We start from the raw sequence: 20,738 nt of genomic DNA on the forward strand, positions 1-20,738 counted from the left end.
TTGAAAGGCTAAGAAAGCCTCCAGGGATTATATATTGTCATACGGTTCCCACTGACATCAGCAAGGTCTGCACACGTGTCTCCCAGTAAAATCAATCTGAACTGTACGTTTAGCTTCTGAAGTCTAAATCTGGATGTGTGCTACAAGTGTAAGCCAGTAGATTAGTAGATTTTTACTCCATCAGAAAAGGTATGTAGGAGGAGGAGGGCTACATCATGCGAGTTAACCGAGTGAGTCTTTTTTATTTGATCAACATAAAATCTTGGCTTTCGTATGCTTCTGAAGCTTCGATTGCACTGATTCACCCTAAAAAGTTGCTTTAGAACACTAGAAAAGGTCTTTAATCATTTCCTGGCATCTTAAGGGCATTACAGACTCTGGTCCTGATTCTTGGCTGACCGACTCTTTCTGTAGTCAGCGTTATCAGGGCAGAGTGATGATGAGAGCAGGTTACCAAGCCGGAGCAGCAGCGGTCCCATTCACTTAGTTCTGGTACGAATGACTGCAGGACAGCAGAGATGGGGAAATTTCTCTCCTGTGGGGAAGCACGGAGTTTTCCAGCCTCTTGCTAATTCCAGGAGAAATGGTTGATCTCGTACTTCAGACGGTAAATACAGAACTCCTGAGTAATGCTTTCCTAACCACAACCATGTGTTTGGACACTTTCTGCAGAAAATGCTTCCCAGAGTGAGCTGCGAGATCTACTTTCCGAGTTCAACCTTTTGAAACAGGTGAACCATCCGCACGTCATCAAACTTCATGGAGCCTGCAGTCAAGATGGTAAATATTAGAAGTGCATTATTAAGATGAAAATGTCAAGCAAGGAAATAAAGAGCAATTTGTTGATGGGTTGGGACCAACTGCTTAATAATTTCTGAGCACCTTTTAAATTTGCTGCTGGCTGAAAAAATGAGGGACGTATAAGGAAAGCAATGTTTGAAGGGAAGGGGGAATGCTAATTCAGTGTAACTAAGCATTCTTCCTGTGGTTTTCTTCAGTACACATTTTGATTCTGAAGCTATTTTAAATTTAACCAGTCTACTATCAGTTCTCTTCCGATCAATATATTTTTCACATTCTGTTGATGCTCAGTGTTTTCAAATATGGGTCAGAGTTAAAGTGTAAAGGGGTTTTCATGACTGATGTAATTATTAATACTAAAACAATGCTTTGAGGCCTGAGCCAGGCAGTGAGATCTCTCTTTGGGAAAAGAACACAAACAAAAAAAACCCCAAGAAACACACCAAAAAAACACACGACTACAGTTCCATTTGTTAAAATATAGCTGGATAGTTAGATTGCTACTCAGTTCTCCTCCTCTGTCACAAAACTATCGTCTCCTCCTTGTTGTGAACTATTTGCTAAAAGCCACAGTCACTGAAAGGTATACTTCAAGAGGGAAAATTTCCAGACACGTGTATTATAAATTGCCAATGAAGATGATTGTCATCGTTGTGCATAGGAATTGATCTGAATAATTTCTGTTCACATTAAATCAAGTTGCATGGCAACACCCTCTCCCTTTTGCACCTTGAATTATGCAGCCTAAAGTTACAGTAGGCATGTTGCGACCCTGGGCAAAGGCCTGCCTTCTTTGCCCACCCAGTTCTGTTGCAAGTGGCACTTCTAGTTGTAGACAGAGATTATAATTCAGGACTGAGTCATCTCTGAGTCTTTGTAAGTGAGGTGGGATGTATATTTTTTTTTTTCTTTTCAGTACAATGTATTTTTTCATCCCAAAGGAAGTGAATTGTTTCTGAGTCACAGGCTTTTAATAAATATCAAGTTAATTATTAGCGTATGGGGTGGGAGGGCTTTGATTCAGCAGACAAATGTATTTAGCATTAAAGCACGGAGTGGATATTATTCATGTGGGTAATGGGAAAGAGAAACTAACGGATTGAAATGTCAGAATGTTTCTAAGTGCTCTGAAAAGGCACCTTAAATACAAGACTGGAATTAGCAGATGATTTGTGAGCTCAGTATCACACAATCCAGAAAAGTATTTTGATTTTAATTTTTTTTTTTTTAAACTTTCTCTAAGTTAGGCTGTTTTACAGATCTGGTTTGTAAGAAGATGGTCTCTTTTGTAGTCTCAAATTATCTAGATGAGGGAATACAGGAAAGAGCCTGAATTCTGCTTTGATTTAGACTGCAACTCACTCCCTTTGCATAGAGGATGTAAGCCAAAAATATTCCATGATCCTGTGACTGATTAAGTGCCTTTTACATAAAGGCCAGAGGCGTCTGGAGCCTCTGACTATTCAAAACAATTTTTTGGTTAGGAGAGACTTTGGGGGGGTTGGACGAAAAAAGGTTTTATCTGTCGTTTACTTATCAGTGTTTTTATTTCAGGCCCGCTGTATTTAATTGTGGAATACGCTAAATATGGCTCCTTGCGCAGTTTTCTCAGGGAAAGTCGAAAAGTAGGACCAAGCTACGTGGGTAGTGATGGCAACAGAAATTCCAGTTACTTGGATAACCCTGATGAGAGAGCCTTAACAATGGGAGATCTGATCTCATTTGCATGGCAGATATCCCGAGGAATGCAGTACCTTGCAGAAATGAAGGTAGGGCTGTGATCTGAGCATGTCCTTGTGATAGACGGACATGGCAGCAGTCAGTTCCTCCACAAGAAGCATAAATACTGTTGTTGGTTTCTTCCAAAGCTCGTCCATCGTGATTTAGCAGCCAGAAATGTATTGGTGGCAGAAGGACGCAAAATGAAGATTTCTGATTTTGGCCTCTCCCGTGACGTATATGAAGAAGATTCATATGTCAAGAGGAGCAAGGTACAGTGCATATTAAAAACAGTAGTGGGAATTATTATCTAATCAAGAGAATGAATTTATACTGCAGGACTTGAGCGCAGAAGAAAAAAAAACAATAGTTATTTTTTATTAACTTAGAATTGTTCTCTATTTTAAAGAAGTAAAGATGAAGAGAGAAATAAAAATGAATATGAAGCAAAATTATGAGCTTAATCAGTGGGACAGTAACATAGATATGTGTAAAAATGTATCATATTTAAGTCACCATTACCTCCTTCACCCCTTTTTGTTGACTTGTCAACAAAACCAATTTATTCCTAATATGTAGGAGTTAATAAAAGAAGGGTCACTATGGTGATTAAGGCCTTGGAGCATCTGGACAAGAGGCAATGGGCGCTATTTTAAATATGAGAAATTCCATTTAAAGAAAGGAAAATACTTTTTTACGGTAACAGTGATCGGACACTGGAACAGGCTGCCCAGAGAATTTCCGTCCCTGGAGATATTAAAAGTCTGGCTGGAAACGGTCTCAGGAAACCTGCTGTGGCTGACCCTGCTCTGAGCAGAGGGGTGGAGGCCCCTGCCCAACTCAGCCATGCTGTGATCCCGTGAAAAGTTACAAGACAATATGTAAAGAATAGGATTAGATCTGCTGGTTTTTAAAAGCAATGTGCCAAATAGTCTGTAATAATTGTTTTCCCTTTTTTTTTAAGGCTAGAGAGTTCATACAAGATGCTTAAAAATAGCATGTTTTTTTCTCAAGTAAATGGAGAAGAATGACACCTTTTTTCACTGCAGGAGCTTTTAGCTATTAACCTTTTCACAGGTAGAGGGCAGCCCATTTTTAAAGGAAGTGGGCCTGCTCATTTATCCAGTTGCTCATCACACTGCTTGAAAACACAGAGGAAAAAACCCCATCATTTTTCTCTGTATTTTTTCCTATTTATAATTAAAAATATAAACAACTCCCAAGGAGTTGAAAAAAAATTCAGGCAATTTCTATAAAGATCCGAATTTCAGGAGTTATCACGTCTGTGCAGAAGACTCGAAGCAGAGGCCTCCTACAAACACTTTCAAATATATGAAAGATACCAACTCTTCATCAAAATGGTACCTCCCACAGGTCAGGGCAGATTAGGAGCTAATGCTACCTGCCAGAGGTTATTGAAAGCAATTTCTATTTTGCCTGCCACAGTAGATTATTGTCAGGTGTCCGGACACGGTTCTGTCTGCTCGCCGGGCTCGTGGCAGGATTCAGCACATGGTGACACCTCACCTGTAGGACTGTGCGAAGAAAATTTTGATACAAAGATTGTTTGTTGAGTGACATCACCACTTCCTTGAAAAGAAATGCTTCAGTGTAATAACTTTGAGGCTCGGAAGATAAGTTAAGGCTTTTCACTTATTTATTCTTGTAAAAAATTCTGTTAAACACAGCAAGCCCATTCCTGCTTTCTGCCTGTTTGCATCCACCTGTCGCGGGCATCAGCAGAACTTTTACAAACCAAACCCTGACCCGACAGTGACATTCCTAAAAACTACTTTCTGTGACTCTTTCTAAGACAAGTAGTGCTGGTTTAGTTCCCTCTATGACTTAATATGAATGAGTTGCCAACAGAATTTTGTGCATGTGAAAATTTCAGATTTTTATGAAAAGATTTCCATAAATACTGTAAATTTTCAGTTTAGCTTTCCTTTTTTTTTCAGGCCAGTTTGTGTGAATGTTTCGTAAGTCAAAATAAGTTGCAAGGAAAAAAAAACCTTTTGGAAGACGTGATCATATGTAAAAGGGCTTTGCCAAGTTCATTTAGCTATCTTCTGGTGTGTGTGTTTTACACTGATCTATGCCAGTTGCTCTGTTTTTAAGGATCATGCATTTACATAAAGGGAGTTTCATTTTATCTGGCGGAGTGCTGATGGACTGAGTGGATATTTTCTCTTTACTTTGGAGACACTCATTGCTGTAGTATTCTTCAGAGCCTAACAAGCATCTGTCTGCAGAGGGAAACAGGGAAAAGAAAAAATTGAGAGGAAGGAAGCAGGACGTTTCAAACCCTACTGAAAAAGCTGCTGTATATACATTTCATGAGAACAAGAAGGCATATGAATGCTAGTGATATTGTGAAGGTTATGAAACATCTTGGAAATTTTGCAAAGCTAGATTTTCATGAATATCTGGGGCAGATTTCTCCGATTTTTATCAGTTAATTTCTGCCAGTGGAAAGTAGCAGCTTGTAGATTCAGTTGAGCAACCTGTAACCAAATGTGACTGTCCAGGTACAGTTCTGAAACCAAAGGTATCTAAGCATCTAGGTGCCTGAATTTACACATCATCCCTGATATAAATGAGATAGCTCTTCCTCTTTAATCATCATTCCCCATCATTTTTGCATTTGCACATTTCCCAAAAGCAATGGGAAGACAGACATTCATCTTTGAAGACTATAACTCTTTGGATGAAGCTGTTTGTTAAGAGGAGAGCTGAGTTTATCTGACTTCAGCTAGTGACCATCTGGAAAAAACCCACACCATCTTATTGTACGTAATTAGATTACTGAAGTGTGTGGAATGAAATGAATGAGTGATTTTAAAAACTCTTAAAATTGTTCTCTTCGCTGATTTTCTTATGAAATGCCAAATTGTTCAGTCCATTAAAAGATTATGGATAGAGTATCTGTTACATTTTTTAATACAAATACCTTGGTTTTCCACATAGAAACTTAGTTTTTTGACCAGTAATTGCATTGTTGCCTTTTTTTCCTCCTAGGGTCGGATACCTGTTAAATGGATGGCCATAGAGTCCCTGTTTGATCATATCTATACAACACAAAGTGATGTGTAAGTGTAAATTCTTGCATTCTTTACGGTTTATGTACTTGTTTAGGGAGGTGAGGGAGGAAGCACAAGGTACATGGTAGCCAAAGCTGTTACTCTGACAAAGAGACATGAAGAACACAGCCTGGATGGCACCATCAGGCATACGATACCATATGGCAATGATACAGAAGATTTTTGCTGTTCAATTAAATCGGAAGAAAAGATTATCAGAGGTATTTAAGTACATAATTCCTGTTGAAATCAAGAAGGGTTGGATCTGTCCATGTGACATAGTTGCCTTTGAATATACAGACACAGAATAGTAGTCTTTGCTAAAGATAATGGTCACACCCAAACTTCCCAGTTCCTGCTCATCACTTGCCTGTAACAGTAGCTGGTAGATGAGGGATGGGGTGAGAAGAAGCAAAGAAGAATTTAAGCTGGCCTCACTCCTATTGAAATCAATGACAAAAATCCAATTAATTTTAATGACAGCCAACTCAGACCTGAGGGCGACAGTCTGGTTCCAGTGCCAGCATGCAAGTTCATTTGCATGATTAGGGAAACAGAGATCCCAAAGATGGATGAGCTCCTATCTCCGCCTGTGATGATGAGGTAGCAAAGCAACCACAGTGTAGCTGTTTTCAGGCCTGATAAGCAAGGAGCCAGGCAGAGCAGCATTTGTATACGTTTAACTCGGGATCAGATACTTTAATTTCTTTCTCTCTGGGATGAACGAGGCTTGTGACTAGTCACCAGGTACACAATGTAAAACTAAATATTGTTTATTTAGGAGAAGAACCTCTAAGGGACTGCAAAAGCAGCAGTACTGATGCCTGATTTTCTGCTAGATAGCATTTTGGGTAGCACTTGATACCTTCCAAGTTTCCCTTGAAAGAGAATCTGACTAAAGTAACGTTTTCATTAAACTCAAATGGAGCAAAAAATACCAATCCCAATGATATTTCACTTTGGGGGAAAACACTTTGATAATAGCAGTATGTGCAAATAGGAACCTTTTGATTTGTACTTCTGAAATTATTTGCGTTCCCTTTTTACATATCTCTTTGCAGGTCAGAGCAGTTTTAGTGAAATAAAGCATTTTGCATGCCTTGGAAATTCCTTACAAAATGAATTTCCAAAATACTTTCATTTACTTTGTTTTACTTGGAGAAAGAAAAGAAAAAAGATTGCTGTAATTCTCGGGAGAATGTCACTTTTACTTAGGTCTGCTGACGGGTTTTTCTGGCTCTCTTTTTATCCTAGTCTGAGCATCCGTTGTGCTGACCTGCTCCTCTGCATTGACTTTTCCCAGAGAATCGTTAAAATTCTTTTTAAAACCTCCTGGTGTATTTTTAATGTCTTCATTTTCTGCAAAACAGGTTTGTCACTATGGTTTGGGGCCAGAACAGATTGTGTTGTCATGGAACTGCCTCTTCTTTGATTGTTGATTGATCTTCTGGATCCAATACCATTCCTCCCTGGTTGGTTTCCTGATGGGCTGCTATTAAGCCCAGGAGCCTGTCCCTTGTACGTGTGATACAACACCACGCAGAGATAGCCCAGCTGGCATCAAACAAGCTAGCTTAGAGCCCCGGGCAGCACGCTGGTGCTGTGTAGCTTTATTGCTTCCCAGATCTGGATTAGTATCTCCATGTAAAGCCATGCTGACCTACCAGCTTTCTTGGACGTGCTTCAGGTGGTCTTAACAGGGCACCGCATTGTGCTTTCCAGGCCTGCTTCAACACAAGGGTATAAAAGGTCTAAATATCTGCCACGCTCGCACGGTGCCTTTGCCTTGCTGGTGAGGTCACCTTCACTATTCATGTCATTATATGTGAAGTAATCAAAGAGCGTTCCACAGCAGCTTCCAATCTAGCCAGGTCCCTACAGAGCAGTACTGAGACGCACACACAGAGTCGCAAAGCAAATCCTCTCCAGTGCTAGGTTCCGCAAATGTCATTCCAACAGCAGCAAACTGCAGCACTGATTGTTATTTCAGATAATTACTCTCTGTGAAAATATTATTTTATGAATATTCTTTGTTGTTTGTGCTGATGCAATTGCATTTTAGGTGAACATATACATTAATATATTCAACAATCATTCCAGTATGCTCTTCTTTCCTCATACTCTTGTGTTTCTATTTTCCAGCCTCTTTCTTCTAAAGCCTTTCTATATAGTTAGTGGTTAGCAGCGCTTAATAGCAGTACCACTTGCCAGCAGTTAGCAAATCCCTTTTTGCTTCAGAGGTCGATGACGTCAGTGGAAAGCTAGCCTACTCTCTTCCTCTTCACATTATATTTTTCTTTCCTGGCTTTTTCTGATCACATTTTTATTCAGCAATAAACATAGCACAATAGGAAATTTTTCTCCTCCCATAGTACTTAATTTGTATCATGATTTGAAAGCATTGCAGCATTCTACAGCATTCTATGATATTACGCCCATTTACTAAACAACTTTAATTAAGAAATTACTCACTCCTCCTGTATTTTGTGAAATTCCTCTTAAGCAGAAGAGGTGGATTTTAAAAACAAAACCTGCCATGCTACAAAGTTTATTTGAATTAATCACGGACAGAATTATAATGTGATGGCAGAGCATAATTGGCTTCAAAGAAGGTATGAGGAGGTATATTAATGAAGTGTATGAAAATGCTATAAATATTCATTAGCTTTCAAGAATGTACAGTGATTAAAAATTAATTTAATGGAGATTAATTCAGGGTGAAAAACTGCAGCATATCATTTAGGACTGTGTGAGAATCACTTGGGCTTCTCTGTCCATTTTGGAAGTTTTATTGCTGTACTTTTGGGGTTACCATTGGTCTTTAAAATGTGAGAAGCACAGGTGGAATGTTGTCAGACAGGAGGTGAGGTTTGTGGCTAACATTCTGAGATGGAATTTCAAAGGGAATTAGACACTGCTGTTTGGTTTGGCATCAGGTGTGTAACACTTCCTAAAAATCTTCTTAAAAGTGGAGTTTTTGCAGGAATACCCAATGATGAAAGCACAAAAGCTAACATTTCTGATAAATTGTATGTAATTTTGCTTCCAGATACATCCCATTGAGTATCCCCTTTGAGTGAAACAGTGTTGGCTGGCTTCCTTCATTTTGAACATCCAAATTTCGGCAGTTCTGTCATTTGAGCAGATTCAAAGTAATTTGTAGCTTCTTTGTGTCTCAAAAAAGCCTTCCACTAAGGAAAGAAAAACATTTTTGCCTCTCTCCTCCTGGCCTGCCCTCCAAAAATGGACTAACTTAATCTACCTAAATATTTCCGACCCACTGAGCACAGTCTTTTTGTTTGAGCTCATCAACAAAGTATTTTAAAAAGTCACAATTTCTTCTGTTCATTTCAGAAAAGAGTTTATTCTGTCTTCTGTTCTATGTTAAACTATATTTTAGGCATTTTGTATTTCCAGAATAAACTCTTTCCTCTTCTTTCATCAACTCTAAGAAGACAATTGAGTTCTGAATCACTGAAAGAACCCAACAGACCCGCTGAAATCAAAGGTGTTGCTTATGATTGAAATAAACACACTATGCATATAAAGAAATACAACTTCATGGCCAAGACAGCAAATCAGTCCTTTGGTAACTGGTGAAGTCAGCCTGTGTAAATGTAGACAGTTGTTTCTGAATTAGGACTATAAGGGCTAATTGGAAAAAGAGAGGCACCTCCAGGAGCCCTGCACAGAAGAGGAACAAGCCTTTGGGCTGGGCCACCATGGGAAGGACTTTCTGCTGTCTAGAGGAGATGGGTCTTCCCAGGATACAAGCGATACAGTTAGCTTCTGTCACAGGATAAAAGAGGGATATCCCTTATCTCTACTGTCTTGGTTGCTAACCTTTGTAATGGACAGTACTTGGGAAGAAGGATGGCCCTGTATGCATCTGTACGGCCCCTGTGGCTGGCTCATCAATGTCTTGATTTTGGTTGGATTCTCAGACCACTAGAAGGAGATTTGTTGGCTGAAAGCCACACTAAACTCTTGAAATCTACCATTCTAAATATAAGCTCATTTTCTCTTTTTCAGATGGTCATTTGGAGTTCTGCTATGGGAGATTGTAACTTTGGGAGGCAATCCCTACCCAGGTATTGCTCCTGAAAGACTCTTTAACCTCCTAAAAACAGGCTATAGAATGGAGAGACCAGAAAACTGCAGTGAAGAAATGTAAGTAGCTCTTGATCTGATTAGATTCACAAAACATCTCACGAATAAATACATTAAAAAAGGGTTTAAATAAATACCATATAATTACTATTCTGTATATCTCAGAGGTATAATCAAAATATGCAGTGCCCAAAAGAATGTAGTGAAATTAGTGAACAGTAAAGTGCAGGAAAAGAATTACCAACTGAATGCTTGCAGCTACATCCAAAATATTTGTAGGATATCAAATAACACACTTGCCAAACAATTAAAAGAGCTTGAATACTCAAAATTTTTGAGGGTGGGGTGAGGAGGACAATTTCATAAAACGCAGTGCTAGCTGAAATAGTCAAGAAAATGTTTCAGTATTTTTCTGCAGATAAGGTAGATGTTCCATCCACAGTCATTGTCTATTATTTGTCCTGGCATTACATAGGAGAAAGGATACCTTGACCCAGAAATCTGTACTCTAGAAGACACGAATTTTCTGTGGCTTGATAAGCCTATGGCAATTTCTTTTCTATTTGGAGACAGTCGATATTTTATTGGCTGATTTATTAAAACACTCTTAATGTGAAATACCTTCTCTCTGTGGTTCTTCCATGGCATTTGGAGATGAGGCAGGATTTTATGTTCAACCTGGAAATCTGGTCACGGTCAGGTTTTTTTAGAAAGTTGTCAGGCTATAATCACTATGATATCTCTTGTAACTGATTTTCAATGTGAAGGATGCTTTGGCCACATCTGGGCTAAGAAAATACAGTATAAATGAATTTTTTTTAATACCATATATAGAGAAAAACATTAAGTGTTTCTGAAGTAAGGGCAGGGAAGAATTTTAAAGGTGTCACTGGCAAAAATCCTCTAGCAAATACTTTAATTGGTTTTGTTTGTTTCCTCTCAACAGTGAATAAGATGTCATTCCTCAAACATGTTATATCATTGATAATTATTAGGTTAGGCAAGCTGACCATGTCTGGACTAGATGATCCACAGAGAACCCTTCCAACCCCTAACATTCTGTGATTCTGTGATTCTGTTTTATTCAAGCCACATCATGGTTTTCTGGCTGGTTTAGATTTTTCCCGTTTTACTCAGAAATTTTTGTGACAGCCTTTGAGAGCCCACTTTAAGGACCATTAAATTGTTTTCTCTGCTTTATCCAGTCAAGTAAAAGAGGCATCATGGACGAGGGCAAAAAACGCACTGCTTTTCAACAGCTTGCTGTAGTTCTTGCCGCCAACTATTTCTGCAATTAGAGCACTTTTGTGGCGAGATCACTTAGTCCTGAAAACACTTGAGCTAGAAAAATAACCTGAACGGCACAGGTTGGAGAGTTACACACCTAGAACTTGTCCAATGTTTGCCTGATAGTCACTCAACTGTAACACTTTAATTCCGCTCCCTTTTGATTCCACGCTGTCTGCTATTGAAGGCAGTTAAGACAATAAGGATAGATATAATCAAAATAACCATAACACAATTAATCAAAAGAATGTTAGTTTGTGCACATAGTCTTAGGATAGGCTTCACTTTGAAGAAAGGTTTACAGAAACTTTTCAGAATTGAAACAAATGAAGAACAAAATTCAACTTTCTGATGTAACAGCAGAGTTTTCCAGGTTGAGAGATGCACATCAGTGATGATATACCAATTTCTTCAGTCATATGCAAACAAAATCAATTAGAAATCTGGCATGCTGCCTACACACGAGGTGGTCCTTTGATAAAGTGAAAATAATGAAAGAAACCTAAGACTGCAGTCCTTCAAGGACAGCCAAGTGCATCATCATTTAAACTCATAAAGACTCATGAAAATAGAAGCCCGTTCTTGTGAATGTCAGTTGTTGATTCACAGGCATGTTTAACGGAACACATGACAAAAAGATTGATGTACTTGTGGGTGGCTTTCACGCCACAGTTCAACTTCAGTACTATAAATTGTTTGAGCAGAAGCTTGACCCACTTCTAACAATTTTATTTTTTTCACCTTGCGGTGGGTCACAGGTACAACCTGATGCTGCGCTGTTGGAAGCAAGAACCTGATAAAAGACCAACATTTGCTGAGATCAGCAAGGAACTAGAGAAAATGATGGTGAAGAGTAGGGTAAGTGTGGGAAAGCATGAGTTTTTAGAAGTTTTTGTAATCATCTGAGTTTGAATACGCAGAAATAATGATTTTATTTTTTTTTAAAAAGAAAAGTAATTTACTTTTCATCGAATTTTGAAGTGTTTAAATATCTAGTTTCTTCCAAATGTATCCAGCTTTTTGAAAGCAGTACTACTTCATATAGTGGCTTTGGTGACTTCAACCACAAATGCAGACGAGTTATCCTTAATCTGTCTATCACCCTTAATCTGTCTAGCTTCCTTAAGTAAAAAAACCTAAAAATGTCTGTGAAAAGTTACTCCTAAATTGCATCCCTGAATAAATAACCTTAGGAAGCCTAGAACTAGAAGAATGCAGTATTTCCTTGAATCTGATCTAGTTACATGAAGATAGCAACAGATAAGCTGTATGATTCCAGCATTCTGAGTTGCTTTAAAACTATTATGATACCGTATAGACTTTCTTTAAATAAACGGATGCTGAGGTCTAAAAATAATTCCAAGCTACACATATTTATAAAATGTATACATACCTACTTGCACATAATTTTTTTTCTTTTTAAATCTACTAGTTATGGGAAGGGGAGCAGTTACAAATGAAAACCGGAGGAAATACAGCGACCATTATCAGATTTGAGAATGTGATGGCATTTATATTGGGTACAAAAAGGGCTAATAAACAAATGGGAACAATTTTTTTCAGAATGTGAGTGTAAAAAGAAGTTCTAAGTGAAAAATGGCAAAGCAAAAGGTCTAGGCTGTACATTAAATCACCCTGACTTGTCAACCACTAACTTGTAGCTGCTCAGAATCAGTAGGCAAATGATCTGCATGTCCAGAGAGAGACTTCTAATACAGAGGCTGGCAAGTTTTCTGAAATTTTCATCATAAAACCAAAGCCAATCTAAAACAAGAGCTCAACAAATCCGTCACTTTTTTTCTTGCCTTTCTGAATGAAAAATTCTGAAGATTTTTCAGTTTATAAAATTGGGTGACTTTACCTTTTTAAAGTTTAATTTCAGTGCATTTCCAAAGGAAAAGCCATTTTGAAAGGAAAAAGTGTATTTTCGATTAGCTGAAAATGCTTCACATTTGTTTTTTGCATCAAGGCGATTCGGCAGCATAGATGAAAACCTAGGAATTCTTATGGCTGACCTAAATACTTGTTTTAGAACAGCAGCAGCAAAAGCTTTATTTGGCAATATTTACACCGCGAATTTTATACATGATTATGTAGTAGCATTTGTAAAATGGTGACAAGATCGGAGTAACTTCTCCTTTAAGCATGTGTGTGTATATGTATATTTCTGGCATACGTATGTATTAGACATAACAGAAACTGAAGGTCAGACGAATCAGCACAGCCCTTTAACTTCTCAGTTATTTTGCTGATGTGCAGCATTAAGTAAGGGAGGTATTAATATGTCTCCAGCATGTCTCGTGTTCCGGCAAATCCGATACTTCCCAAGATGCTATAGTTGCAGAAAGGGAGAGCCTACTCGGGTGCCAGAGGCGCTATTAAAAGACAAATGCAGTGGGGTCTGTACTTGGTTTAAAGAAACCAGGAGCGCATTTAGCCTTTGTGCCCAACCAGCAACACCGCCACGTATGTTAACTCAGCTTCTTCTCTGTTCGCTTCTTAGGACTACTTAGATCTTGCGGCTTCCACGCCTTCCGATTCCTTGCTTTATGACGATGGGCTCTCAGAAGAGGAAACGCCACTCGTGGACTGTAATAATGCTCCCCTCCCTCGAACCCTCCCTTCCACATGGATTGAAAACAAACTCTATGGTAGAATTTCACATGCATTTACTAGATTCTAGCAACACAAAAAAAAAAAAAAAAAAAAGATTTTTCTTCTGCACTGTTCTCAGACTCTGTAACCCCATTACAGTGTTTCTTGTCTGAATGAAGCCAATCAAAATTTGCTTGGAAGCTTCTTTTTGGGTTTGTTTGTTTGTTTGTTTGTTTTCTTTTGGTAATTGTCAAAGTTTGCATCAGGATCATCCTTTAGTCATTTTGCAGCTGTGTTTAAAATATGCATTTTTAAAAGGATGTGAAAATAAGTAAAATGACTAGATATCATACAGTAAAAGAAAAAAAAGAAAAGATCAGGGAAGTATTCTCAGGGGAAATATAAAATGCTGATGAGTACCTAATACAACTATCCTGTTGGGGGAGGCTAGGAACATTTAAAGTACCTTAGATTCTGCACCTCTAATTTAAGCAATAGACTTTTTTTACTTTTTTGTTAAGATACTGTTTTTGCTACAGCTCAGTGATGGGACCTAGCTGCAACATTTTTTGTTTCTCAAGATGGATTTCTAAATTTCAGCTGCTGTTAATGCATTCCAGATTCATAAGCTGAAATGTCTATTTAATATATCATAGAATGAAACCAGAGTATTATATACAGAAGGTAGAAATACTGTATATAAGTATTATATACAGACTAAATCAACTTGTAAAGTCCTTTGAAAACTGAATTAATGATGGGAACTTTGAAAATACACTCGGCTGTTTTCACGTCCTTTGGTTTATTATGAAAATGTCAGTACTAAACCTTGATTGAATGATGTAGCAAGTGTTTTTAAAAAAAACATATGCTTTCATATTGTGATGGTGAGATGGACAGTAAAAATGGTTCTTGCCAAAACTCCTACATTTTGTCTCCTGATTAAATATTCTACATGTTTTTAAATATTTACTAACATCACAGATACTTTTTTCGTCCTTCAAGCAGTATGACTTTTGAAAAGTTGGATCTTTTAGCTTAAAAGTTGCCATTAATACATGGCTTTGGGTCTATTTTTGATCTATACCCTAGCTATAATTTTCTTTAGTAGGTTCCCCCAACTCACGTTCACTTTGGGGCACTTAGTGGCCGGATTGTAAAAAGCATGCAGTAACGAAAAAAGTTGCCACTGAGGTTGATGGCAGATGCCGACTGCTTAATAAGCAACAAAATCAGATTTCTGTTTTTGAAAATCTTGACCCTGGTGTGGTTCTCTGCTTGCACAGCTGGATCAACATTGTGCTAAGCACTCTGCTTCCATTCTGGTGATCACTTGTGCCTAAGCTGAGAAGCAGTTACTAGACTCAATGCAAATAATTACACACCTGAAATACACATTTAAATGCTGAATCAAGACAAGAGTGCTGAGGACTTTGTTGGGCTTTACTCGGCTGTGCTCCTGGGATTGCCTAAAAAGCAGGGGATCCCTGGTGAGGGTGTGAGAGTGTCCCCAAAACCTCACTGAAGCCAAAGGAAAGGCTCCCATTTAAGTAAATGGAAATACTCTCAGTCATTGATATGGACCTTGGATCCTGTCCCAAATGGGTTTATTAATTCTTGGAGCACTTCTCGTACAGCAAGAACTTCCTCTTGCAAAGCAGTATCCTGCTACATGATTGTTAAAAAAGAAAATTATGGAAAGTTGGAGGCTCTTCAGAAGAAAAATTATTAGCTTTTTATTACGCACATGTGCGTGCGCGCACACAATTTTTTATCAAGTAAGCACTTTATTTTTTTCAGATTTTTTGCCTACATGTGAATTTGTGCTTCAGGGATCTCAAAACACCATTGATATGAATTGATTTGGGACAAAATCCAGTGGACTGGCTTAAAATCTTGAAGGGAGTTTTGCCAAGGGCCTTACTGTCTGCACATGAAGTTATGGTTCTTCAGTGCAGAAAAAATTATCTGTTTTCATTTTTAGGCATGTCATACCCGAACTGGCCTGAGGAGAGCCCCGTTCCACTCACAAGATTCGATGGTACTAACTCTGTGTTTTCAAGATATGCAAATGATAGTGTATATGCTAACTGGATGGTTTCACACTCAGCGGCAAAATTTATGGACAAGTTTGATAGCTAAAATTTTCTTTGCAAAAGGTAATGGACTCCTGAGGGGAACAAAGATGCAAAGAATGGAAAGTCCATTGGCTCATTCTTTGTACAATCAACAACTAACTTTTAAATTGGCAAACCCTTTTACTGGTAGTTTCTAAAGTGTGTTATTCATGCTGAAGACTATAATTGGTGATTTCCCCTTTCAGAAAACATATCAAGCTGGGTAAGAGTTGTAGTTCCAGTACTTCTTTCTAGATTGCCATTCTGCATATGGTTCCATTTGGCAACTTCTTAGTGCAAATGGCCCCGCACTTCATCCTCGCTGTTTTTTAGACTAAACGTCCTGTGTTACAGCTTTCTTGGATGGGAAAATGTACTCGAACTGCTACTTTTATAGTGGCTGTTAGCACATGACCGCTTGACCTAAGCAGGAAGCACAAACAATATATGGAAGGGAGGGGGGAAGCAGGCTCCCAAATTACTGAGCTTTCTAGCAAACGAGAAGTGTTACGATGATGTTGGCACTAACAAAGCCTGCATCTTGGTTTGGAAGCAAACATGAAGTAACTCAATAGAGGACTTGAGATTCAACATTTGAAGTCTTGTAAATGTATTGTCTTGTCTTAATGAGAAGAGAGTTTGTTTTATTAGTCTTAACTTCTCTTACCTTTAGCACAATGGAGATAAATTTGATACAAGCTAAGCTGTATAGACTGATGGCAATCAAGAGTGTTCATCTGACACAATTTACTTTTCATCACCTACAACTTACTAACATTAGAACGTACAATCTTGTACAATCATAATTCCTCTTATGAGTTCAAAATAGACTGTACGGGATTTTTAGATTGAATTCAAGTAAAGAGATTTTGTTTGCAGTCATGTTCAGGGAGTTGGAGTCCTCCTCTCGGCTCCGAATCGGACACGCTGCCATGCACAGGACACTGCCATGACATAGCTCCAAATAAACCTATTACCTTGAAAGTCACGAGTAAACACTTGCGCAGCAAAATTGGTCTAAAACTCTACTGTTAATGGAACTGTACAAGGAAAACATCATCAGAGTCTGTTAAGGTGAAACATAAAAACGTTGTGCTCACAACACTGCCTTGATACTTGGGAGAATGATCTGACTGTGGGTCATGTGTTCTATGTGGAAGAGTAAATGATCAGCACTACTTTTGTCTTATTTGTAATCTAATATGGTTAAAAGACAGCTTTTTGTTTGCTACAAATGTTGGGACATAAATCCTGAGTAACTCGTTAGCGTTGTGATGGTTATTCTAAATAATCCAATTCTACCAAAGCTTGCTCCTGTCACTTACAATCCAGTTTAGCTGTTTTCAGATGTTGTTTTGTGTATCGACTTTATGTTTCCATTAAAGTCTGTGATTTCAGAAACAAGAGAGTCAGACTGCCAAAACCCGAACACCGATTTGCATTTTACTGTAAGTGTGATGTAAAATGATGCATTGGAATTTGAACACCTTCACTGTTGGATATCTTACTTGATCCGGTCCTGGTTTCGGGCAAGCACAAACCAGAGTGACTTTTTCTTTGTACAAACATTTGCTGTGTTGCGTAATGCTTATGATACAGCTATGTACACGGAAGGGGTTCACTTCTGATATAATGGTGAGCTTCACTGGCGCAACACAACTGTCAGAATGCACACTCTTAAAATAAATGGCACTGAAAATGAAGCCCATTATATGGGCTTTTTTTCCTACTGAGAGATCTATGAAATAAGGGGAGAAAAATGGCCTTTGTGGTAACTTTTTGCTTTGGTCAGCCCTTTTTCTATATTTTATATCTGTAAATATATTTCTGCCCCTCTACTCTGCTCTTGTGAGACCTCACCTGGAGTACTGCGTTCAGCTCTGGAGCCCTCAGCACAAGAAGGACATGGAACTGTTGGAGCGGTTCCAAAGGAGGGCTACAAAAATGATCCGAGGGCTGGAGCACCTCTCCTATGAGGACAGGCTGAGAGAGTTGGGCTTGTTCAGCCTGGAGAAGAGAAGGCTGCGGGGAGACCAGATTGCAGCCTTTCAGTACTTAAAGGGAGCCTATAGGAAAGATGGGGACAATCTTTTTAGTAGAGACAGCAGTGACAGGACGAGGGGTAATGGTTTTAAACTAAACCAGGGTAGGTTTAGGCTGGATATAAGGAAGAAATTCTTTACAATGAGGGTGGTGAAACACTGGAACGGGTTGCCCAGAGAGGCAGTGGAGGCCCCATCCCTGGAAACATTCTAGACCAGGTTGGACAGGGCTCTGAGCAACCTGATCTAGTTAGTGGTGTTCCTGCTCGCTGCGGGGGGGTTGGACTAGATGACCTGTAGGGGTCCCTTCCAACCCAAAACTTTCTATGATTCTATGATTCTATAAATGGGAATCCTTTTATTTACCATGAGCAATCAAGGCATCAGGATTTTTGTCTTTTTTTTATTCTTCCTTCAGTGAAAAATTTCTTTTTATCAGCCATCTTCACCAACAGTGCTCAACTGGGAGACGTGAAGCGCCCAGTTTCTAACTTGAAAAGCCCTGCAACAACATTGCTGTACAGTAGGTGAGTGGGATACCGAGTGATGCTGAAATAACCAGTGGATGCAGAAAATATTGTGTATTTGAGACTTCCAGTGTGAGTCAAAGTTGTTTCAACCATTAATTCCTGTGAAAAATGTCACTAATAGTTATTGTCACCTATGTTACCAGATACAGATTCTTCATATAAAACACAGTTCATAATTATAGTTGCCATACACAATTACCTGCATTTAAGTGCAGCTTAATGAAAAATTCTTAACAAATGTTTCCTAACGTGACTCATTTTGACACCCTTCCTGCTCATGAATGTTGGTAAGAAATAGATTATTACTTTCAAGTACTCACTCATAGAATGAAAGCTTATGTCTTCTGTGTACGCTATTTTTGTAAATATTTCCCTTGAAGTGTTTCCTATTTCTTCTGTGTTGCCATTAGTCAGAATGGTGACAATCTTGTTTCAGTTCCCCATTCCAGAGTAAATGTACTTCCCATGTGGGGAAAAAGCGATACTGCAGATGATTATTTCCATCGGTGCCAGAAATACTTATGCAGTTGGCTGCCCCGAGGAAAGTGAATTCGAAAGGAACAAATGACTCATCTAAATGTACAGGTTGGAGGGAATAACGTTCTAAAAATTTCTGCCAGCCTGTTCTAAATATTCACAGGGATGACATGGCTTACCTGGTCTGTGCTTTGAGTTGTGACAGATGGGGGAGAGGGTGAATCTTGTGTGTCCCTCCAGTCCTTACAGCAGCACAAGGAAGTTACTGTAACGTTGGTTTCTATAAGCTTTTCCAGAGGTATGATACTCAGAACATCTGCTGTGAGGTCGCAGATTTTAATCTGCAGACATTAGCCTGTTTCATGTAATAGAAATTTAAAAAAAGTCTTCTCCCGTGAATATGAGGTACATAATATTTAAATTGTAGTTTTATCTACAATTTGTTATGCAAAATCTGCATGAATCTTTATGGTACACTCAACTGGTCCTAAGTAATTCTCAAAAATGTACAGTAAAAGCAGGTTTCTGTTCCTTGATGTTTTATAATCAATCTTATATGAATAATAGAAGCCTCAAAATATATCTAAAAAGGATATTTCTACTGTAACTTTTGAAAGATCAAAAAAAAAAACATATAATTTTGAAATGCTTTGTTTTAAAACTCAGCCCACCTAAAAGCCATGTTTCATTGCAGCTACAATGGCAGATTTATGACAAAATGCTAGAGATGACGTTCAGCAGCACCAGTTCCCAGGTAGCATCAGGCAACGTTCCCCATAAAAAAGGTGCAGGTTGTCCATAGTGAGGTGAATGGTTTGACTTTTTCAGCCTATGCTATTTTTCTGATAGAGAGCTCTATGATTCCCTAAAAATATATAAAATATATAAAATATTAATAAAGAAACCTAGGCTGTTCAGGTCCACTGCATCTAATTTCATATAATTTAAGTAGCCCCTCTGAAGTCAGTGGGATCATTCATGAATAAATTATTCATAAACATTTTCTGGTCTAAAATCAAAGAAGTTCTTCTTCCTCTGAACACGAGGAAGAACTTCTTCCCTCTGAGGGTGATGCAGCACTGGAACAGGCTGCCCAGGGAGGTTGTGGAGTCTCCTTCTCTGGAGATATTCAAGACCAACCTGGACAAGGTCCTGTGCAGCCTGCTGTAGGTGACCCTGCTTTGGCAGGGGGGTTGGACTAGATGACCCACAGAGGTCCCTTCCAACCCCTACCATTCTGTGATTCTGTGTACAAAATGTATATAATATATTGTACTTTTATGTCCATATATTATCAATATATGGACAAAGTAGCAATAGCCCGTATCTACCCATGCCTAGCACAGTATTGTCACTTGTCTATCTAGAAGCAGGTACTAGATGCTACAAGACAGGTAAGCACAAATATATCTCTAGATCTAGAAGAGACAGTGAATGAAATATTTTTCAGTATTTATCAAATTCTTCAGTAAAGATGAGTTATTCATGTAAGCAGCGTTTCATATTTGTTTCTCATTTGTAATTCTTTGGGACAGCAGCCTGCATCTTCCAGTTATGTCAGACATATATATACTCTTAATGCGTTTTGAGAAGAGGAATAGTCCTCTGTTTTCATGGTGTGTTTTTTCATTTCACCTGGTTTTATAAAGAGTTGTATGGTATCTCAGCACAACAGATCTCTTGCTAAAAATTTATTTCTTTCAGCTGTTAAGAAAGTTCATTTTGCTGATAATGTTCTGAATTAAGTAAAAAGGTTTTGCCTACCTGATTACAGACAAGTACATCTCCCCTTAAGCTCATTTGAAATCATTAGCTCGTTACTCCGGGCTAATATGGTGTGTTTCATAAAAATCCAACTCCATCTTATCTGGAAGCTGTATGATACGTATTACAGGCCAATCCGAAATGGTATGAACAATTTAAGAGCGTAGCAGTTGTAATTTACATGTCAAGAAATAACTTTCCAAGTTTCTCTATTAT

The 20,738-nt window shown here is 38.5% G+C and overlaps 1 protein-coding gene across 3 annotated transcripts in view; it reads left to right on the forward strand.

The window, feature by feature from the left end:
* Positions 1 to 17,454, forward strand: part of RET (ret proto-oncogene) — an 85,116-nt gene extending 67,662 nt beyond the window's left edge. For all 3 annotated transcript variants that reach the window (XM_075422966.1, XM_075422968.1, XM_075422967.1), the window contains exons 13-20: positions 673 to 780; positions 2,356 to 2,570; positions 2,670 to 2,792; positions 5,539 to 5,609; positions 9,633 to 9,770; positions 11,756 to 11,855; positions 13,501 to 13,648; positions 15,577 to 17,454. In XM_075422966.1, the coding sequence (XP_075279081.1) occupies positions 673 to 780; positions 2,356 to 2,570; positions 2,670 to 2,792; positions 5,539 to 5,609; positions 9,633 to 9,770; positions 11,756 to 11,855; positions 13,501 to 13,648; positions 15,577 to 15,734 (1,061 nt within the window). In that variant the 3' untranslated portion in view covers positions 15,735 to 17,454. The remainder of the gene's footprint in view (positions 1 to 672; positions 781 to 2,355; positions 2,571 to 2,669; positions 2,793 to 5,538; positions 5,610 to 9,632; positions 9,771 to 11,755; positions 11,856 to 13,500; positions 13,649 to 15,576) is intronic.
* Positions 17,455 to 20,738: the final 3,284 nt, after the last annotated feature.

The sequence above is a fragment of the Opisthocomus hoazin genome, chromosome 6 (genome assembly GCF_030867145.1).
Source record: "Opisthocomus hoazin isolate bOpiHoa1 chromosome 6, bOpiHoa1.hap1, whole genome shotgun sequence".
In the NCBI taxonomy this organism is placed as follows: domain Eukaryota; kingdom Metazoa; phylum Chordata; class Aves; order Opisthocomiformes; family Opisthocomidae; genus Opisthocomus; species Opisthocomus hoazin.